The sequence below is a fragment of the Gadus chalcogrammus genome, chromosome 1, assembly GCF_026213295.1.
Source record: "Gadus chalcogrammus isolate NIFS_2021 chromosome 1, NIFS_Gcha_1.0, whole genome shotgun sequence".
Taxonomy (NCBI): Eukaryota; Metazoa; Chordata; class Actinopteri; order Gadiformes; family Gadidae; genus Gadus; species Gadus chalcogrammus.
In genome coordinates, this window is record NC_079412.1 from 20,182,320 (window position 1) to 20,198,878 (window position 16,559).

Genomic DNA, 16,559 nt, shown 5'->3' on the forward strand with positions numbered 1-16,559 from the left:
TCAAGTTCTCTCTCTCTCTCTCTCTCTCTCTCTCTCTCTCTCGCTCTCACTTTGATTGTCTGAAGTGATCTCCATTGACTCCTATCAGACCGGTCTCTCTCTCTTGTCTCTCCTCGGGGGGGGGGGGGGGGGGGGGGGGGGGGGACCATCAGGAATGGGACCATTTCAAAACAGGAAACAGGAAACTGGGTTCACTCCAAAGTCTCTCTCCGTTCAGTTTCGGCCAATCAGAGGACGGAGCCCGGAGCGGGGATCCAATCGTCGCACAGCATCAAGAGTCCATCGTTGGACAGCCTGACACTGTCCCGTTTTGATGATGTCACAATGGGGGCGGGTGGGGGGGGGACAGGGGGGGACGGGGGACGGGGTCCATGCAGACTTTGGGGGACATTCTGTGACAGGAGCGGACCACCCTGTTGTTTATTAGGACAGACTCGATCCCTCCACACACACACACACACACACACGCACGCACGCACGCACACATAGGCTGACAAGACGGTCAGACGGACAGACACACGCCTACTGTCCGATAGGCTCCCTGATTTAAACCACGAGCCCGGGCTTGGGGGCGCGGTGTTCCTCCAGTGGGGGGGGGGGCGGGGGGGTGCGGGGGGTCACTCCTGTCCGAAGCCCTCCGTCTCCTCGATAGCGAACATCAGCTTCTCCTTCAGCTGCTCGTAGCTCTTGTAGGGCGGCAGGTCCAGCCTGTTGAAGCTGAGGACCGCAAACACACCCAGGGTCAACCTCGAGGTCAACCTCGAGGTCCACCCCCCCCCCCCCCCCCCCCAGAGGCTCCCCACTGCGGGACAGGAACCTGGCACTCACTCGGTGTACCCCCTTATTGTGTGTTGGGCGTCCTGCACTTAAAAACAGTACTCGCCATTGTGGAGCATCTTGACCTAGCTATCTTTGCTGCATACAGGGAACGGGTTAACCTAGTGGTTGTTAGTGCTTAGCACTTGGTTCTATAGACATCCTTACTGCACCGACAGCCATATATCGTTTTTTTATCTTTCTTCTGACAAATATACTTATTGTAAGTCGCTCTGGATAAAAACTTCTGTTGAATGCCCTGAATGCAAATGTAAAAAATTGTATCTCGCTCTGCGAAACATCAACTCAGTGTGTTTCCCAGAACAATTGGGGAAAGGTCGGACCAGTGATGTCATGGGTCCATGGTGAGAACACCAACCCCGGGGCGATGACATCAGAGGTCAAACCTCTCCGTCCAATATCAGAGATACAGAGGGAGGAGGCAGAGGGGGGGGGGCAGGGAGGGAGGGAGGAGGAGGGAGGGAGGGGGAGGGAGGGAGGGGGAGGGAGGGAGGAGAGGGAGGGAGGGAGGAGAGGAAGGGTGGAGGCAGAGAGGGGGGAGAGGGAGGGAGGGAGGGAGAGGGAGGAGGGAGGAGGGAGAGGGAGGGGGGAGGAGCAGAGAGGGAGGGAGGAGAGAAGGAGGATACTTTTGGGTTGTTCATTTTCTGTCCCGTCTGCTCTTTACTGTTTTCTCTTTACAACTCTCAAACCTACAAAACTCTCTAACCCATGGGTTCTTAATGGTACGTCTACCTACCAGGTGTGACTCCTGGGCAGCCAGTTCTCCCGGCCCACCCTCTCGATGCAGAACTTCTGGGGGCCGTTGCTCCCTGCACATCACGACAGAGTCGCAAACAAACAACGTCATCAAAACTCTCCCGCGACATTCCCTCTAATGTTCCAGCTTTCCCAGCAAATTCAAGGTTTAAACTTCTGGGCGGAGCCAGGTGTGTTCCTCTCTTGGCCCCGCCCCCTTTAGAGCAGGGGGGGGGGGGGGGGGGGGGGCATGTCCGGGGACTCACCCATGAGGTCGGCGAAGCCCCCCACTGGCAGACGACAGGTGCCCGTCACGAACTGCAGCAGCCGCATCCGCTTCTCGTTGTCCATCTCCTTCATCAACTGACACACACACACACACACACACACACACACACACACACACACACACACACACACACACACACACACACACACACACACACACACACACACACACACACACACACGTTAATTCACTGCTTCTGGATATAATCTACAGATGTTTGCAGAAGTTTGAAGGTGGAGACGGTGCAGATGTTAGAGGGTGGAGGTGGTGCAGATGTTAGAGGGTGGAGGTGGTGCAGATGTTAGAGGGTGGAGGTGGTGCAGATGTTAGAGGGTGGAGGTGGTGCAGGCGTTAGGTGGAGGTGGTGCAGGCGTTAGGTGGAGGTGGTGCAGGCGTTAGGTGGAGGTGGTGCAGGCGTTAGAAGGCGGAGGTGGTGTATCTGCCGACCTGCCAGAACCAGTTGATCTGCTTTGCCCCCCGGGCGTAGTGACGGAGGATCGTGTTCCTCTGCCAGTCGGCCAGGTCGATCTCCTGCATGCCACACAGCATCACCTAGGAACACACACACACACACACACTATTACCACACAGCATCACCTGGGAACAAACACACACACACACACACTATTACCACACAGCATCACCTTGGGAACACACACACACAGCATCTACTGGAGAACACACACACACACAGCATCACCTGGACAACACACACACACATCACCTGGATAACACAGGTAATGACACTCCTGGAGCCCCCCCCCCTTACCTCCAGCTCCTTGGCGTCAAAGTACTGCAGGTACTGCTGGGGGAGGATCTCGTTGAAGCCCTCGAAGAAGGCCTGGGTCTGTTCCTCCACGCCCCGGGACAGACGCCACTCTGCCACCAGCCTGCACACACACACACACACACACACACACACACACACACACACACACACACACACACACACACACACACACACACACACACACACACACACACACACACACACACACACACACACACACGAGTGAGTGAGTGAGGTAAGAGCGACGGGGTGAAAGAGTGAAACAGAGACAGGGAGTGGGAGAAGGTGAGTGAGAGTGAGAGAGAGCCTCACCTGATGTACTCCTCCTTGTTCTCCTCCGTGACCTGGATGTCTCCGCCCCCATCCTTCAGGTCATGGGTGGTGATCTCCCCCAGGATCTCCTTATCCACCGAGAAGTACATCTCCAGACAGCACTCCTCGATGTCGTTATCCCTGAGGAGCACAAGTACATTCATCATCTAACACACATCATCTAACACAACATCTAACACACTATCAAACACGTTATTCCGAAGAGCACAGATGCATTCTCCATCAAACACACTATCAACCAGTAACACACTATCAACCAGTAACACACTATCAACCACTAACACACTATCAACCAGTAACACACTATCAACCACTAACACACTATCAACCACCAACACACTATCAACCAGTAACACACTATCAACCAGTAACACACTATCAACCACTAACACACTATCAACCACCAACACACTATCAACCACCAACACACTATCAACCACTAACACACTATCAACCACCAACACACTATCAACCAGTAACACACTATCAACCACCAACACACTATCAACCACTAACACACTATCAACCACTAACACACTATCAACCAGTAACACACTATCAACCACTAACACACTATCAACCACTAACACACTATCAACCACTAACACACTATCAACCACTAACACACTATCAACCACTAACACACTATCAACCACCAACACACTATCAACCACTAACACACTATCAACCACTAACACACTATCAACCACCAACACACTATCAACCAGTAACACACTATCAACCACTAACACACTATCAACCACCAACACACTATCAACCACCAACACACTATCAACCACCAACACACTATCAACCACTAACACACTATCAACCACCAACACACTATCAACCAGTAACACACTATCAACCAGTAACACACTATCAACCAGTAACACACTATCAACCACTAACACACTATCAACCACCAACACACTATCAACCAGTAACACACTATCAACCAGTAACACACTATCAACCACTAACACACTATCAACCACCAACACACTATCAACCACCAACACACTATCAACCACCAACACACTATCAACCAGTAACACACTATCAACCAGTAACACACTATCAACCACTAACACACTATCAACCAGTAACACACTATCAACCAGTAACACACTATCAACCACTAACACACTATCAACCAGTAACACACTATCAACCACTAACACACTATCAACCAGTAACACACTATCAACCAGTAACACACTATCAACCACCAACACACTATCAACCAGTAACACACTATCAACCAGTAACACACTATCAACCACTAACACACTATCAACCAGTAACACACTATCAACCACTAACACACTATCAACCACTAACACACTATCAACCACTAACACACTATCAACCACTAACACACTATCAACCACTAACACACTATCAACCAGTAACACACTATCAACCACTAACACACTATCAACCACTAACACACTATCAACCACCAACACTATCAAACAGGAGACCGGGTGCGTTGGGGACCTACTTGATCCAGATGAGGGAGTTGTAGAACTCGGGGTCGATGGACTCCAGGTCCTTCAGCGCCCAGGGCTTGTTCAGCATGCGCTTGTAGAAGGGCAGCGAGAAGCCTGTGTCGATGAACTTGCCGTGGAACAGCGCCTGGCGAGGGGGAACGCACGCAGGTAGACGCTTAATGCACCGGCACACTTTAACGTTGGTACACCAGCGAGACGCCTTAAGGTTAATGCTTGGATACGTTCAACGCCAGCACCTCATCGTTAGCTTAAACCTAATGCTAGCGTGCTAACGTTAGGTTAAACCTAACGCTAGCACGCTAATGTTAGCTTGAACTAACGCTAGCGCGCTAACATTAGGTTAAACCGAACGCTAGCATGCTAACTTTAGCTTAAACCTAACGCTAGCGCGCTAACGTAAGCTTATACTAACTAATGGTCACGACACTTTACAAGTCACTCTACAAGTCACTCTACAATAAACTTTACAGGTCACTCTACAAGTCACTCTATAATAAACTTTACAAGTCACTCTGCAAGACACTCTACGAGACACTTTACAAGTCACTTTATAATAAACTTTACAATTCACTCTAAAAGTGAACAATTTGGTGGGGTTCAACCCTGTCACATTCCTACAAAGCCCCATCCCCCCGCATGCGTGAGCGTGGGAGCGTTACCATGGCGATGAAGCGCCCGATGAAGCGGAAGTACTTGAGGTGGTCAGGGTTGATGTAGGAGGCGGGGTTTATCTGCAGGCAGTAGTTGTCCTTGCCGGCGTACTCGAACAGGCAGTACATGGGGTTGAGCACCTCGTGGGACAGCAGGAAGAACCACTCTCTGCACGAGGAGGCATTTCAAAATAAAATACTTAACATTTCACAATAAAAGCCTTGATACCGTAGCGAATATCTGACCGCTTGAGTCATGCTCAGAGTCAATTCCTTCAACGTGTTACGATGATGATAATACGGTACAAACGGTCGAATCGAATGCTGATCAGGTTACCTAGGATTTACATGGCAGTTAAGAAACACGGTTACACACCGAAATGGGGTTACAGTTGGCTTTCCACTGTTAGACACGGGCCATACCACTATCGTCACTCACAAGGGGTGGAGAACGTTTTTGTTGACTTGTTTTGACAAGAGAAGAACTCCCGGAATTGTCGTGCGTGACAAAATACAACCTGGGCACGAAATGCTGAATTTGGCAGCACGGATCCAAAACGTCTTTAACATAATTATGTCACTCTGTCACTCAAACTCATACGGTGTGTCACTCACTCACTCACTCATTCCCCCACCCCTCTAGCCCAGTAGAACATGTAGCACTCCCTTTTGTCTCACTGCCTACAGGTGGATTATGCTGCCAGGGGTAAAGAAGGAGGGGTTAACAGCGGAACTCTCCTTTAGCGGCCATGCCTGCTAAAGGAGGCGGGGCTAACAGCACTTGCCTGGCCACGCCTTCTAAAGAAGGCGGGGTTAGAAGCACTTGCCTGGCCACACCTACTAAAGGAGGCGGGGTTAACAACGGAACCCTTGCCTGGCCACACCATTCCAAAGGAGGCGGGGTTTAAAAAGCGGAACACTTGCATGGCCACACCTACTAAAGGAGGCGGGGTTAACAGCGGAACACTTGCCTGGCCACGCCTCCATAGTCCAGACCTTCTTCCCCAGGGAAGATGATCCACAGCTTCCTGCGCAGGTCCTGGGCGTTGAAGCTCATGATCTGAGAGAGGTCAGAGGTCATGAGTTCAGAGGTCATGGGGTCAGAGGTCAGGCAGGAGGCATTGGGTGTCATTTAAGTTTACATTGAGGGCATTTAGCAGACGCTTTTATCCAACGAGACTTACAACAAGTACCTTTGTCAGAGGAAAGAGAAGCAACAATATACATCTCTGTCTGGAACAGTAAGGATGTTCATAGAACCAAGTGCCAAGCACTTACAATCGCTAGGTTAACCCATTCCCCTTATACATCAAAGATAGCAAGGATAAGATGCTACACGACGCAAGGTACTATTTATAAGTGCCAGGAACTATGTCACACAATAAGTCTGTACATTAAGTGCCAGGACGTACACACATACAATAAGTGCCTAAGCGGGGGGTGGGTGGGGGTCTCCATGGAGACACCGATTCCGACCTTTGCCTGTGAGCTCTGACACACCAGGAACGAGGACTCACCTGTTGGAAGGAGTCCTCAAACAGAGTTTTCCTGGAGACGGTGATCTTGATGTGCTGAGGCATCGAGTGTTGCTGCAGGGACAAGAGCACAGCGTCCGTTTGTTGTCGTGTTTTCAGCGGGAGAGCACGGACACTGCATGGGGTCCTAGAGAACCCTGAACTGATCTCGGGTCAGATCTGTGCACCTCGCTGTGCAAAATCAGAGTCAGGTGACGTCATGGCGCACCCGTATGAACACCAAGAGGAGCCTACCTGGCACATGAAGCGGAAGTACTGGACCTTGGCCTTGAAGTCGCGCACGTACGTGATCTGGGGACCATTCTCACTGTGGGGGAGAGAGGGAGAGAGAGAGAGGGGGGAGAGAAGAGGGGAGGAAGTTAGACAGAGGAGTGGAATGCAAAGAGAGCTAACAGGGCCAGCATTGTATCAGGAACATTGCTCACTGAGCCTGGACTACACACACAAGACGATCAAACGCAGTGGAAGATCTTAAAAATGGGTATTTTCACAGGCTTACCTTGCATATAACGTAACCCTTAATCGGTTTCAAAGAATACATTTTAGCAGGAGACCCTTCCAACAAGCTAGTGCGTTTTTTTCTGCAACGGAGCGTCGAAGACTTTACACGGAGAACAACACTCTGAGCCTTCACGCGCTGGCCGGAAGAAGACACCTAACCTGTTTCAGCAGGTTAGTCTGCGAACGCTTAACTACACCCCAGACACTGGCAGAGGCTGACAAGTCAACAGCCTTGCTCACTAGAGTCTAAACACATCAGCGTCCTGCCCTGATATCCCACATTCATTAGCGGTAGGGAGCTGCTAAACGAGCTGCTAAATGAGCTGCTAAATGAGCTGCTAAATGATGACGCGTTTTGTTTATGATCTGACGGGTGCTTCCGTGACATGATGCATTGTGCAGGGCATGTTAATGCCGTGTTTACATAGATCACGTGTCCTTTATGTACTCGTGTTCTCGCTCTGGGTCACACTTCAGCCATACACTCCCAAAACAACCCCTAGGTGAGCTCCATTACTACGTGACTAACAAGAATGGTGAATACGATTGATGAACCATCAAAGTCGACCTAAGACACCCATCTATAAGTATACGTTTGATTGAGATGATAGTTTGACACACTGATCAGTCCCTCCAGAAAAACACTGCGTTTTTTTTTTTATTGTTGCGGCCAAAAAACCTTGATTATGCGGCACGTTTTCTTAAAAAATGCGGAGAAATACGCGGCATATTTATGCAATTTTAAACGAAGAAAATGCGGGAACTTGCAAAAAATTTCGGGAACTTCAGAAAAAATGCGGGAACTTGAAAATTCAGCTTTTCGATGACGTTCACGTCGCGTAAATACGTCACTTCATAACGTTCCCATGGCAACAGAGGGAAAAGGCTGCTCTTGTGTGAAGTAAACGCAACATTTTTCAACTTTCTGCTAAGATATATGTGACTTTTTTCCAACAAAATTGTGGGGATTATGAAATCATGCAAGCCCCGCATATTTTGCGCGGAAATCTGCAATTTATGCGTGCGGCATATTGGAAAAAAATGCGGCCCCCGCTTGAATATGCAGATTATGCGTTGAATTATGCGATCGCATAATCACGTTTTTCTGGAGGGACTGAGTGATGAATTGCCAGCACGTATTCTTCTATGCCGTTTAGAAGCGGTTTAGGTCCACTAGAGGGAGTGGGACCGTCTGACCCCCCCAGAGTATGACTAGAGGGTGAAAGCTCCCCTGAGGGTGTGAAGGGTGTGGGGGAGGGACCTACAGGGAGGACTTCCCGGTGCGGGGGTCGATGTAGGTGGTGGCCCGACGGTTGTGGTCCACGAAGTAGGGGATACCGTCCACCGTGAACCTCATCTCCCAGCCCTCGGGAAGGGGCTTCTCGTTCAGCAGCCTGCACACACACAAACACAAGATACACATGGACACACACATTAGGTCAAGATGCACACAGATACACACATTAGTAACAGCTACACAAATGAACACGCACGTTAATACCAGACAGACACATTCATACAAGATACACACACGTATTAACGTGTATTAAAGGTATACACACACACATGGACGAGACACACACAAGATATACACAGTTAGAAACGATGTACACTCACACACACAAGATATACGGACACATAGGCAAGATAAAGACACGACACAGAAATACAGACACACAAAAGGTGCACTCAGAGACAAACATAGGCAATGAGATAAATATAAACACACACACACACACAGACAAAGACACAAACACACACACGCGCACTGACCCCTGCGTCCGAGGGTCTTCCCACTGGGTGGTCCGTGTCTGGTGGTGAACGAAGTAGACCCGGCCCGTGCTGTCCGTCCTCTTCTCTGCAAACACACAACAAACATGGCCGCCGGTGAGGACCTGGGAGGCGCCTGCACCAACATGGCCGCCTACACCAACATGGCCGCCTGCACCGCGTTTAACCCCACAACATTGCCGCCCCCACCGCATTTAACCTCGGCCTCCAACCTCCAACACTTATTGTATGTTGTACGTCCCCGCACTTAATGTACGCACTAAATGTACGTTGTACATCCTGGCACAAAAAAAAGTACTTAGCATTGTGTAGCATCTTATCCTGTCTATCTTTCTTGTGCACGGGGATTGGGTTAACCTAGTGATTGTTAGGTTCTTTGCACTTGTTTCCATCCCTACTGCACCGACAGCGGTAAGTCGCTTTGGATAAAAGCGTCCGCTTACGCCCTGAATGTGGGTGCAACTGAGTGAGGGTGTAACTGAGTGTGGGTGTAACTGAGTGTGGGTGTGTGCGGTGCTCACCCCATCCGAGTGGCAGGGAGTCCAGGGGGTCACTCTGCGCCGCGGGCACCTGGTCCTGCTTCACAAACACAGAGGGCCAATTTATCCAGACTCAACACCTCCGCGTCACACTCAGCTACTGACATGAGGGCCACGCTCTCATCGGCCCGTCCCCCCAGGAGCGTGGGGGTGAGGACCTCCTGCTCAAGGACGAGGCCTACAGCTAAGACCGCGGACATCGGGGTTTGGACCCGGAACCTTCCGGAGATGGAAAGGTCTGAATCTGATTTGAAATCAGACTGAGGTCTCCATTGTCCGTTTGACAGAGGATCGTCTTATACATACTGGCTCAGTTTACAGACAAGATGAAGAACAACACACAACAAAAAACAAGTTTTGGTTTAAAGATATGGGAGCAGAATAACAGTTTTGATTGCTCCGTCCCGTCCATCAAAAAGCGGATTCTGCAGTGAGAAACAGAACGTGATCTCGTTAGACCACGTGATCTCGTTAGACCACCGTGATCTCGTTAGACCACCGTGATCTCGTTAGACCACGTGATCTCGTTAGACCACCGTGATCTCGTTAGACCACCGTGATCTCGTTAGACCACCGTGATCTCGTTAGACCACGATGATCTTGTTAAACCATCGTGATCTCGCGTGATCAGGATGGTCTCACGAGATCCCGTTCCGAGAAACAGAACGTGATCTTGTGAGAAACAGAACGTGATCTCGTGCGACCGCCCTGACCGGATCCCGTTCCGCGTCTCAGATCCCGTTCCCGTTCTCCAAACGGGATCTCATGAGACCATCCTAACGAGATCCCGTTCCGTCTCTCACCGCAGAGTGCAAACATGAGACATCCAGGCCATGTTTTTAACATATCTCCCCCCCCCCCCCCTCCCCCACAGGACTAGTACGCCCCCACAGCGCCACCCCCCCCCACTCACCCCGTAGATGAACCTCTGGTTGAACTGCTGCATGGCGCCCTGCAGCTGGCTGCGCTGGTGCTGCCACTGCTCGTAGTTCCTCACCGTCTCCATGGTGGGGCGCTGCCACGTGGTGGTGCGCGTGATGTGGTCCACGAAGTACACACGGCCCATGGGGTCCACACGACGCTCCCAGCTGGGGGGGGGGGGGGGAGGGAGGGAAAGGAGGGGAGAGGAAGAGGTGTGAGGTAGGGGGAGGAGGGGAGAGGAAAGAGAGAAAATAAGTGAAGAGAGAGAGAAGCAGAGAGATGGGGGGAGGGGGGGAGAGGGAGAGGGAGAGGGAGAGGGGGAGGAGAGAGAGAGAGAGAGAGAGAGAGAGAGAGAGAGAGAGAGAGAGAGAGAGAGAGAGAGAGAGAGAGAGAGAGAGAGAGAGAGAGAGAGAGAGAGAGAAGCAGAGAGAGAAGGGGGAGGAGAGAGGAAGAGGGGGAGACAGAGAGCGGAAGAGAGTGGGTGAGTGTGTGAACGGGGGAGGGACGAAGGTCCGATCGTCATGTTGTCTTAAAGAGTAACCAAGCGTTGGTGAGAGGTTAAGGAACCCCGCTCGCATTAGCGTGCAGGAGAGATCCCAGGCCTGCTGACACCATGGAACACAGAGTACCAGTCTACGGTACGTTAAACATTCATAGGAACCACACGATACCTCCTTTACATTACGGAGACACTTAACCACTCAGGGCTTATTCAAGCTCTAGCTCGTCCGTCTCTTTAATACACCTCCTCAGTATGGAACATCTACTGAAGAGCTACTCACCACCATCACACTGTTAGATTACATCCAGGCCAGACAGATGAGGGGCGATGGGTTATGATACTAGAGATTGTCTCGTCACAATATAGTTATATATCATCATAACCCATCTTAACTGATGGGTTGTGATGATAGATACTATCAGGAGCGGCCAAAAAGCCCATTTCAGTTCCATGTTGTCTTAGAGATGGGCTGCTTTAAGAAGGACAGGACCCAAGATGGCGGCCGTCTTTACCCAGAAGGCAGTGGTTCTGGCCGCTCCCACGTGGTCCTCTTCTCCACGTGGTCCACGAAGTACAGCCTGCCGTTCAGGTCCACCCGCTGCTCCCACCTAGAACACCAACCAATCAGATGAGCCCAGACACACCCACATGACCACAACAACCAATCAGACCAGCCCAGACCCAACCTCAACACTACAACAACCAATCAGATCAGCCCAGATACACCCACATGACCACAACAACCAATCAGATCAGCCCAGACCCAACCTCATCACTACAATAACCAATCAGATCAGCCCAGACACACCCACATGACCACAACAACCAATCATCAGTCGAGAGGGATGGACGTGAAGTAAACAGAGCCCTATATACACCACCTGTCACCATAATGAAGACCATTATAACACCGATCCACTCACCCAGGAGGGAGGGGCCCCGTGTTGACCGCAGGGGCCCGGGGCGTGGCCGCGGGGTTAGCCACCACGCCGCCGGCGGAGGCCGGCTTAGCGATGGCCCCCGACCCGGACCCACACCCAGGGGGCCCGGGGGGGTTCCCGGCGGGGGGGCCCTGGGTGTCTGAGGCAGGGGCAGCGGGGGGCAGCGGGGGCAGCGGGGGCCGCGGGGGCAGCGGGGGCCGTGGGGCCGCTGGCCACCGCCGCCGCCGCCGCTGCGGGGGCCCGGACCGGCGTGTCGGAGCCCGACGGGCCCTCGCTGGAGTCTGCCGCCAAGGAGCCGTTGGAGGAGGACACTGGGGGGGGGGGGGGGGGGGGCCGGGGAGAGTCTGTTAACACACGGGTGGACGGAGGGGGCTTGCTGGAGCGTCCACAGCGTCCGCCGGAGATCGAAACTAGCGTCTAGTTCGATCCCCGGCTCGGTCGAGGCGTCCCTGAGCGAGACGCCGCCCTGTTTCGGACGAGATGGCTCGTATGGTCGACTCTGCCGTGAATGTGTGTACGTACCAGGGGTGTGAACGGTTACAAAAAAATGTAAACGGTTACACGTCCTCTTTTTTTTTGTTCGCGGACACGGTGAAGTTTTTTTTTTTTATTAATGAATGATTTTTTCATTATTTTTTTTGAAGTGGGCCGCAGTCGCGCTATAGGGGGATTATTTGTGTATCTACACGGGCGGACGCGCCCGCAGAATGATCGCAAAAGGAACATTTGTTTGACCGGTTGCCATGGTTATCTCCGTGTGGTTAATTTGCGATGTCGTCAGCTTACTGTTACATTCAACTGTGATCAGACAACGCGGTTATATATGCTATAGACCCGATAGTATCTGTGGCATAACAAACCATATACCACATCCGTAACTCTGACACTCTCTCCACTTTTAAGTCCCGTCTAAAAACACATCTTTCTAAGCTGACATATTCAATCTAATTCATTGACTCCCACCCATTTCACCCCACTTGTGTAAATTGTTTCAATGTATCTTGTTCTTGTGTTTTTTATGATTGTTGATTGTGTTTTTTTTAAACACTGCCCTGTAAGGTGACCTTGAGTGCTATGAAAGGCGCCCTCAAATAAAGTTAATTATTATTATTATAAAGGTTGGGACGAATTTCAAATTATAGATATGTACACTAATGTTGAAAGTATAGAACGCCGCGATTCCAATTGAAACGAATGGCGCGGTGATTATTATTAATTTTTTACGGTTTTCGTTTACTGATTTTTCCTAGACGGTTAAGATTTACTAACCATTTACACGTGTACACATGTACCCGTGCACACCCCTAGTAAGAACAATTGCAAGTCGCTTTGGATAAAAGTTTTGGATAAAGCGTCTGCTAAATGCCCTGAATTTAAAATGTAAAAAGTGTAATGATACGGTTCATCCGTTCGGCCGGGGTCAAACCCCATCACACGAGATCATCGTAGTTCTATTAATAAACGCAAGTAGAGACAAGTAGAGAGGTTCAATGAGCGCAAGTCTTGCTTTGGCTGGGCAGCCATTGATTTCCTTATATGGGCGCGGTTCATCTCTCAGTGTTGTAATTCTGTGTCATCCAGATAAAAAGGTTTGGATTGCTACACTCCTCTCGGGGGCGGCCATTGTGAAATTCTGTAGAATCCAGAGTTTCGTGGTCCTTGCTTCGCCCTGAACTACAAGTCCCTCCCCCCCCGAGCCCTGATTGGTCCATTCGTTTACACTGTTAGAGGCTGGAGGCCAGACAGGTCACGACGCGGGCCACACCCACACGACCTCTCACCTGGCGAGGCGGCGGGTCTGCGGGGCGTCGGGGGAGGCGGCCTGGAGGGCCTGGGGGGGCGGAGGGGGCGGGTGCCCTCTGATGTCACCGAGGGGGAGGGGGAGGAGCCTGTGCCGTTGACCGCGTGCCGGGCCTTCGGGGATGAGCGGTACTCGAGCTCGTCCAGCGCCGGGGAGCCGTCCCGGCTGCGCCTGAACAGAAACAGATCGGGGCCTTAGCATGTTGGAGGTATGACAGCTGTGCTGCAGGTCCTTAGCATGTTGGAGGTTAAACACAGCTTTATGCCCTTAGCATGTTGGAGGTATGACAGCTGTACTGTAGGTCCTTAGCATGTTGGAGGTTAAACACAGCTTTATGCCCTTAGCATGTTGGAGGTATGACAGCTGTACTGCAGGTCCTTAGCATGTTGGAGGTTAAAAACAGCTTTATGCCCTTAGCATGTTGGAGGTATGACAGCTGTACTGCAGGTCCTTAGCATGTTGTAGGTTAAACACAGCTTTATGCCCTTAGCATGCTGTAGGTTATCACATGTTTCAGGTCCTTAACATGTTCTAGGTTATAACACATCTTTCAGTTCCTTAGCATGTTGTAGTTTATCACATGTTTCAGTTCCTTGGCATGTTCTAAGTATCACATGTTTCAGTTCCTTAGCATGTTCTAGATATCACATGTTTCAGTTCCTTAGCATGTTCCAGGTATGCCATGTTTAAGTTCCTTAGCATGTTCCAGGTATGACATGTTTAATTTCCTTAGCATGTTCTAGGTATCGCATGTTTCAGTTCCTTAGAATGTTGGAGGTATCACATGTTTCAGTTCCTCAACATGATCTCGGTAATCACATGTTTTAGTATGAATTATGTTTTTAAAAACGAATCTCGGAGCCCTTGGTCCCGAAGTGAGCCGAGGAGCGCCCCTTACCCCGCGGGGGGGTCTCCGTTGTGTTGGGGTTCCCCGTTCGTCGTAGCTGAGGGGACACAAACACAGACATGGGAGTCACTATCCCATCACTGTAGCATGTAAAAACAGGTGCTCAAACTACGCTTGGTGACATGCACACAGACACACGACGTCTGAGCACCAGGGCTGGGGCTCATTAGGGGTGAGTCAAACTGCAGGAGGGGGGGGGGGGGGGGGGTTACCGTGGTGATTGGCCTGGGCTGCTGCGAAGGCCTCTGGGTCCACGGTCATCCCGTCCAGACAGACGGACAGATCGCCCACCACGTCCGTCTGCTCCCGGTCGGCGCTTAGCTTCAGAGTCTGCACCACCTCAGAGACTGGGGGGGGGGGGGGGGGGGGGAGAGAGATGGATGGCAGGTGGGGGCAGAGGGGAGGCCGGGGAGAGAGATGCGTGGGTGGGCGGGGGCGGGGAGAGAGGGGGAGGGGGAGGAGTTATGAGATGGAGGGCGAGAGAGCGAGTGAAATTTGGAGTAGGAGTGAGATCGAGGTGTGACCGACGGGATGAGACAGAGGGGGGGGGAGACGGAGGAGAAAGATAAAAGGGGGAGATCGGGGGTGAGAGAGAGGGAGGGAGACGGAGGAGAAAGATAAAAGGGGGGAGATCGGGGATGAGACAGAGGGGGGGGAGACGGAGGAGAAAGATAAAAGGGGGGAGATCGGGGGTGAGAGAGAGGGAGGGAGACGGAGGAGAAAGATAAAAAGGGGTGAGATCGGGGGGGAGAGAGAGGGGGGGAGACGGAGGAGAAAGATAAAAAGGGGGGAGATCGGGGGTGAGAGAGAGGGGGGGAGAAAGAGATGGGATGAGAGGGGGTGGGGTTGGGAGAGAGGGAGTGAGAGGGAAGAAGGGTGTGTGAGACAAAACAGAGAGAAAAACAAAGTTAGGCCAATGAACAGCAGGAATCCAAACCAGCAGGATTTCAATTGCACCTCGCAATCATGACATCACACCGTCAACACAGCCCCACGCCGGCAGCCATGGCGACGGAGCTCCTCGCCTGTGACAGGCCGCTTAGTATATCCTCCTCCCCGAGAACACATTCTTCTCCGCTGAAGTCACCGAGATGACAGGCTAGGGCCGGGCCGTCCCTCCTCATAGAAACCTTTATTGACACGCGGCCATTGTGTTGACGCTGCATTCTGCTCTAATCTCCTCCTACTACTGTACCCTGGGTGCTGCGACCTAGCCCTTGTCCAATACGAGCTGGGCGTGTGGTCTGATGGAAGGGTACACACCTTGTTAGGGATCGACACTGGGCTTTAAGGCCCCGTCAACACGGGCAAAAAACCATCTTGTAGGAATATCTCCGTTAAGACGGACTCATTGCGAGAACACATCTAGCTGTAGGAGCGCTGTAGTACATGTTCAAGGCCACTGTGTGGCGCTGGTTCTCCACCAATAAAAGAAGAAGAAGAGGCGGAGAAAGCAGTTTTTAAACCTTTTGGATTGAGCAGAAAATACTTGGTTGGCTGTATTTAAAGCTACAAAAAGAATACAAATCAACTAAAAATAAATGACGGGTCGTTACACTCCTGGTGGGGGGGCGATGACGTCATCGTTTGCGTATCTGGCGTTTTCACGCATCCGAAAAAGGAAAAAGCATAGGCACGTCGATTTGATCTTATCCTCGAACAGGACAACAACGCATACCTGGTTTACAAAAAGTGTGTTTTCGGCCAACGGTAACGCCGGATCCGTGAGGACCGTCGGCTCAAACGCACAACACGTATTCGTTTTCACAAAAAAATCTTTTCCGCGTTAGACGGGGTCTACTCTAAAACCTCTTCTACGGTCACATGACCTCTGAGAGCCTCGACACTAATCCGCCGCGAAATCTATGGGGGCCGCCATCTTTGCCTGTCGCCATCGCTGCGTTGCTGAAATGTTACTTGCCGCTGCCCTCTAATGTTTTTTTCAGTGAAAAGCATACTGCTCGCGGACT

General features: G+C 51.3%; 1 protein-coding gene across 1 annotated transcript in view; it reads right to left on the reverse strand.

Annotated features, from left to right (window-relative positions):
* Nucleotides 1-361: 361 nt before the first annotated feature.
* Nucleotides 362-16,559, reverse strand: part of itchb (itchy E3 ubiquitin protein ligase b) — a 28,094-nt gene continuing 11,896 nt past the window's right edge. The window contains exons 5-25 of the mRNA XM_056589212.1: nucleotides 14,802-14,936; nucleotides 14,581-14,626; nucleotides 13,663-13,853; nucleotides 12,088-12,192; nucleotides 11,864-12,020; nucleotides 11,453-11,548; nucleotides 10,431-10,605; nucleotides 9,500-9,557; nucleotides 8,961-9,045; nucleotides 8,453-8,581; nucleotides 6,921-6,993; nucleotides 6,669-6,740; nucleotides 6,123-6,211; nucleotides 5,161-5,320; nucleotides 4,492-4,625; nucleotides 2,964-3,104; nucleotides 2,631-2,751; nucleotides 2,309-2,413; nucleotides 1,839-1,935; nucleotides 1,574-1,646; nucleotides 362-717 (exon numbers count right to left, since the gene is read on the reverse strand). Coding sequence (XP_056445187.1) covers nucleotides 618-717; nucleotides 1,574-1,646; nucleotides 1,839-1,935; nucleotides 2,309-2,413; nucleotides 2,631-2,751; nucleotides 2,964-3,104; nucleotides 4,492-4,625; nucleotides 5,161-5,320; nucleotides 6,123-6,211; nucleotides 6,669-6,740; nucleotides 6,921-6,993; nucleotides 8,453-8,581; nucleotides 8,961-9,045; nucleotides 9,500-9,557; nucleotides 10,431-10,605; nucleotides 11,453-11,548; nucleotides 11,864-12,020; nucleotides 12,088-12,192; nucleotides 13,663-13,853; nucleotides 14,581-14,626; nucleotides 14,802-14,936 — 2,342 coding nt within the window. The 3' untranslated portion in view covers nucleotides 362-617. The remainder of the gene's footprint in view (nucleotides 718-1,573; nucleotides 1,647-1,838; nucleotides 1,936-2,308; nucleotides 2,414-2,630; nucleotides 2,752-2,963; nucleotides 3,105-4,491; nucleotides 4,626-5,160; nucleotides 5,321-6,122; nucleotides 6,212-6,668; nucleotides 6,741-6,920; nucleotides 6,994-8,452; nucleotides 8,582-8,960; nucleotides 9,046-9,499; nucleotides 9,558-10,430; nucleotides 10,606-11,452; nucleotides 11,549-11,863; nucleotides 12,021-12,087; nucleotides 12,193-13,662; nucleotides 13,854-14,580; nucleotides 14,627-14,801; nucleotides 14,937-16,559) is intronic.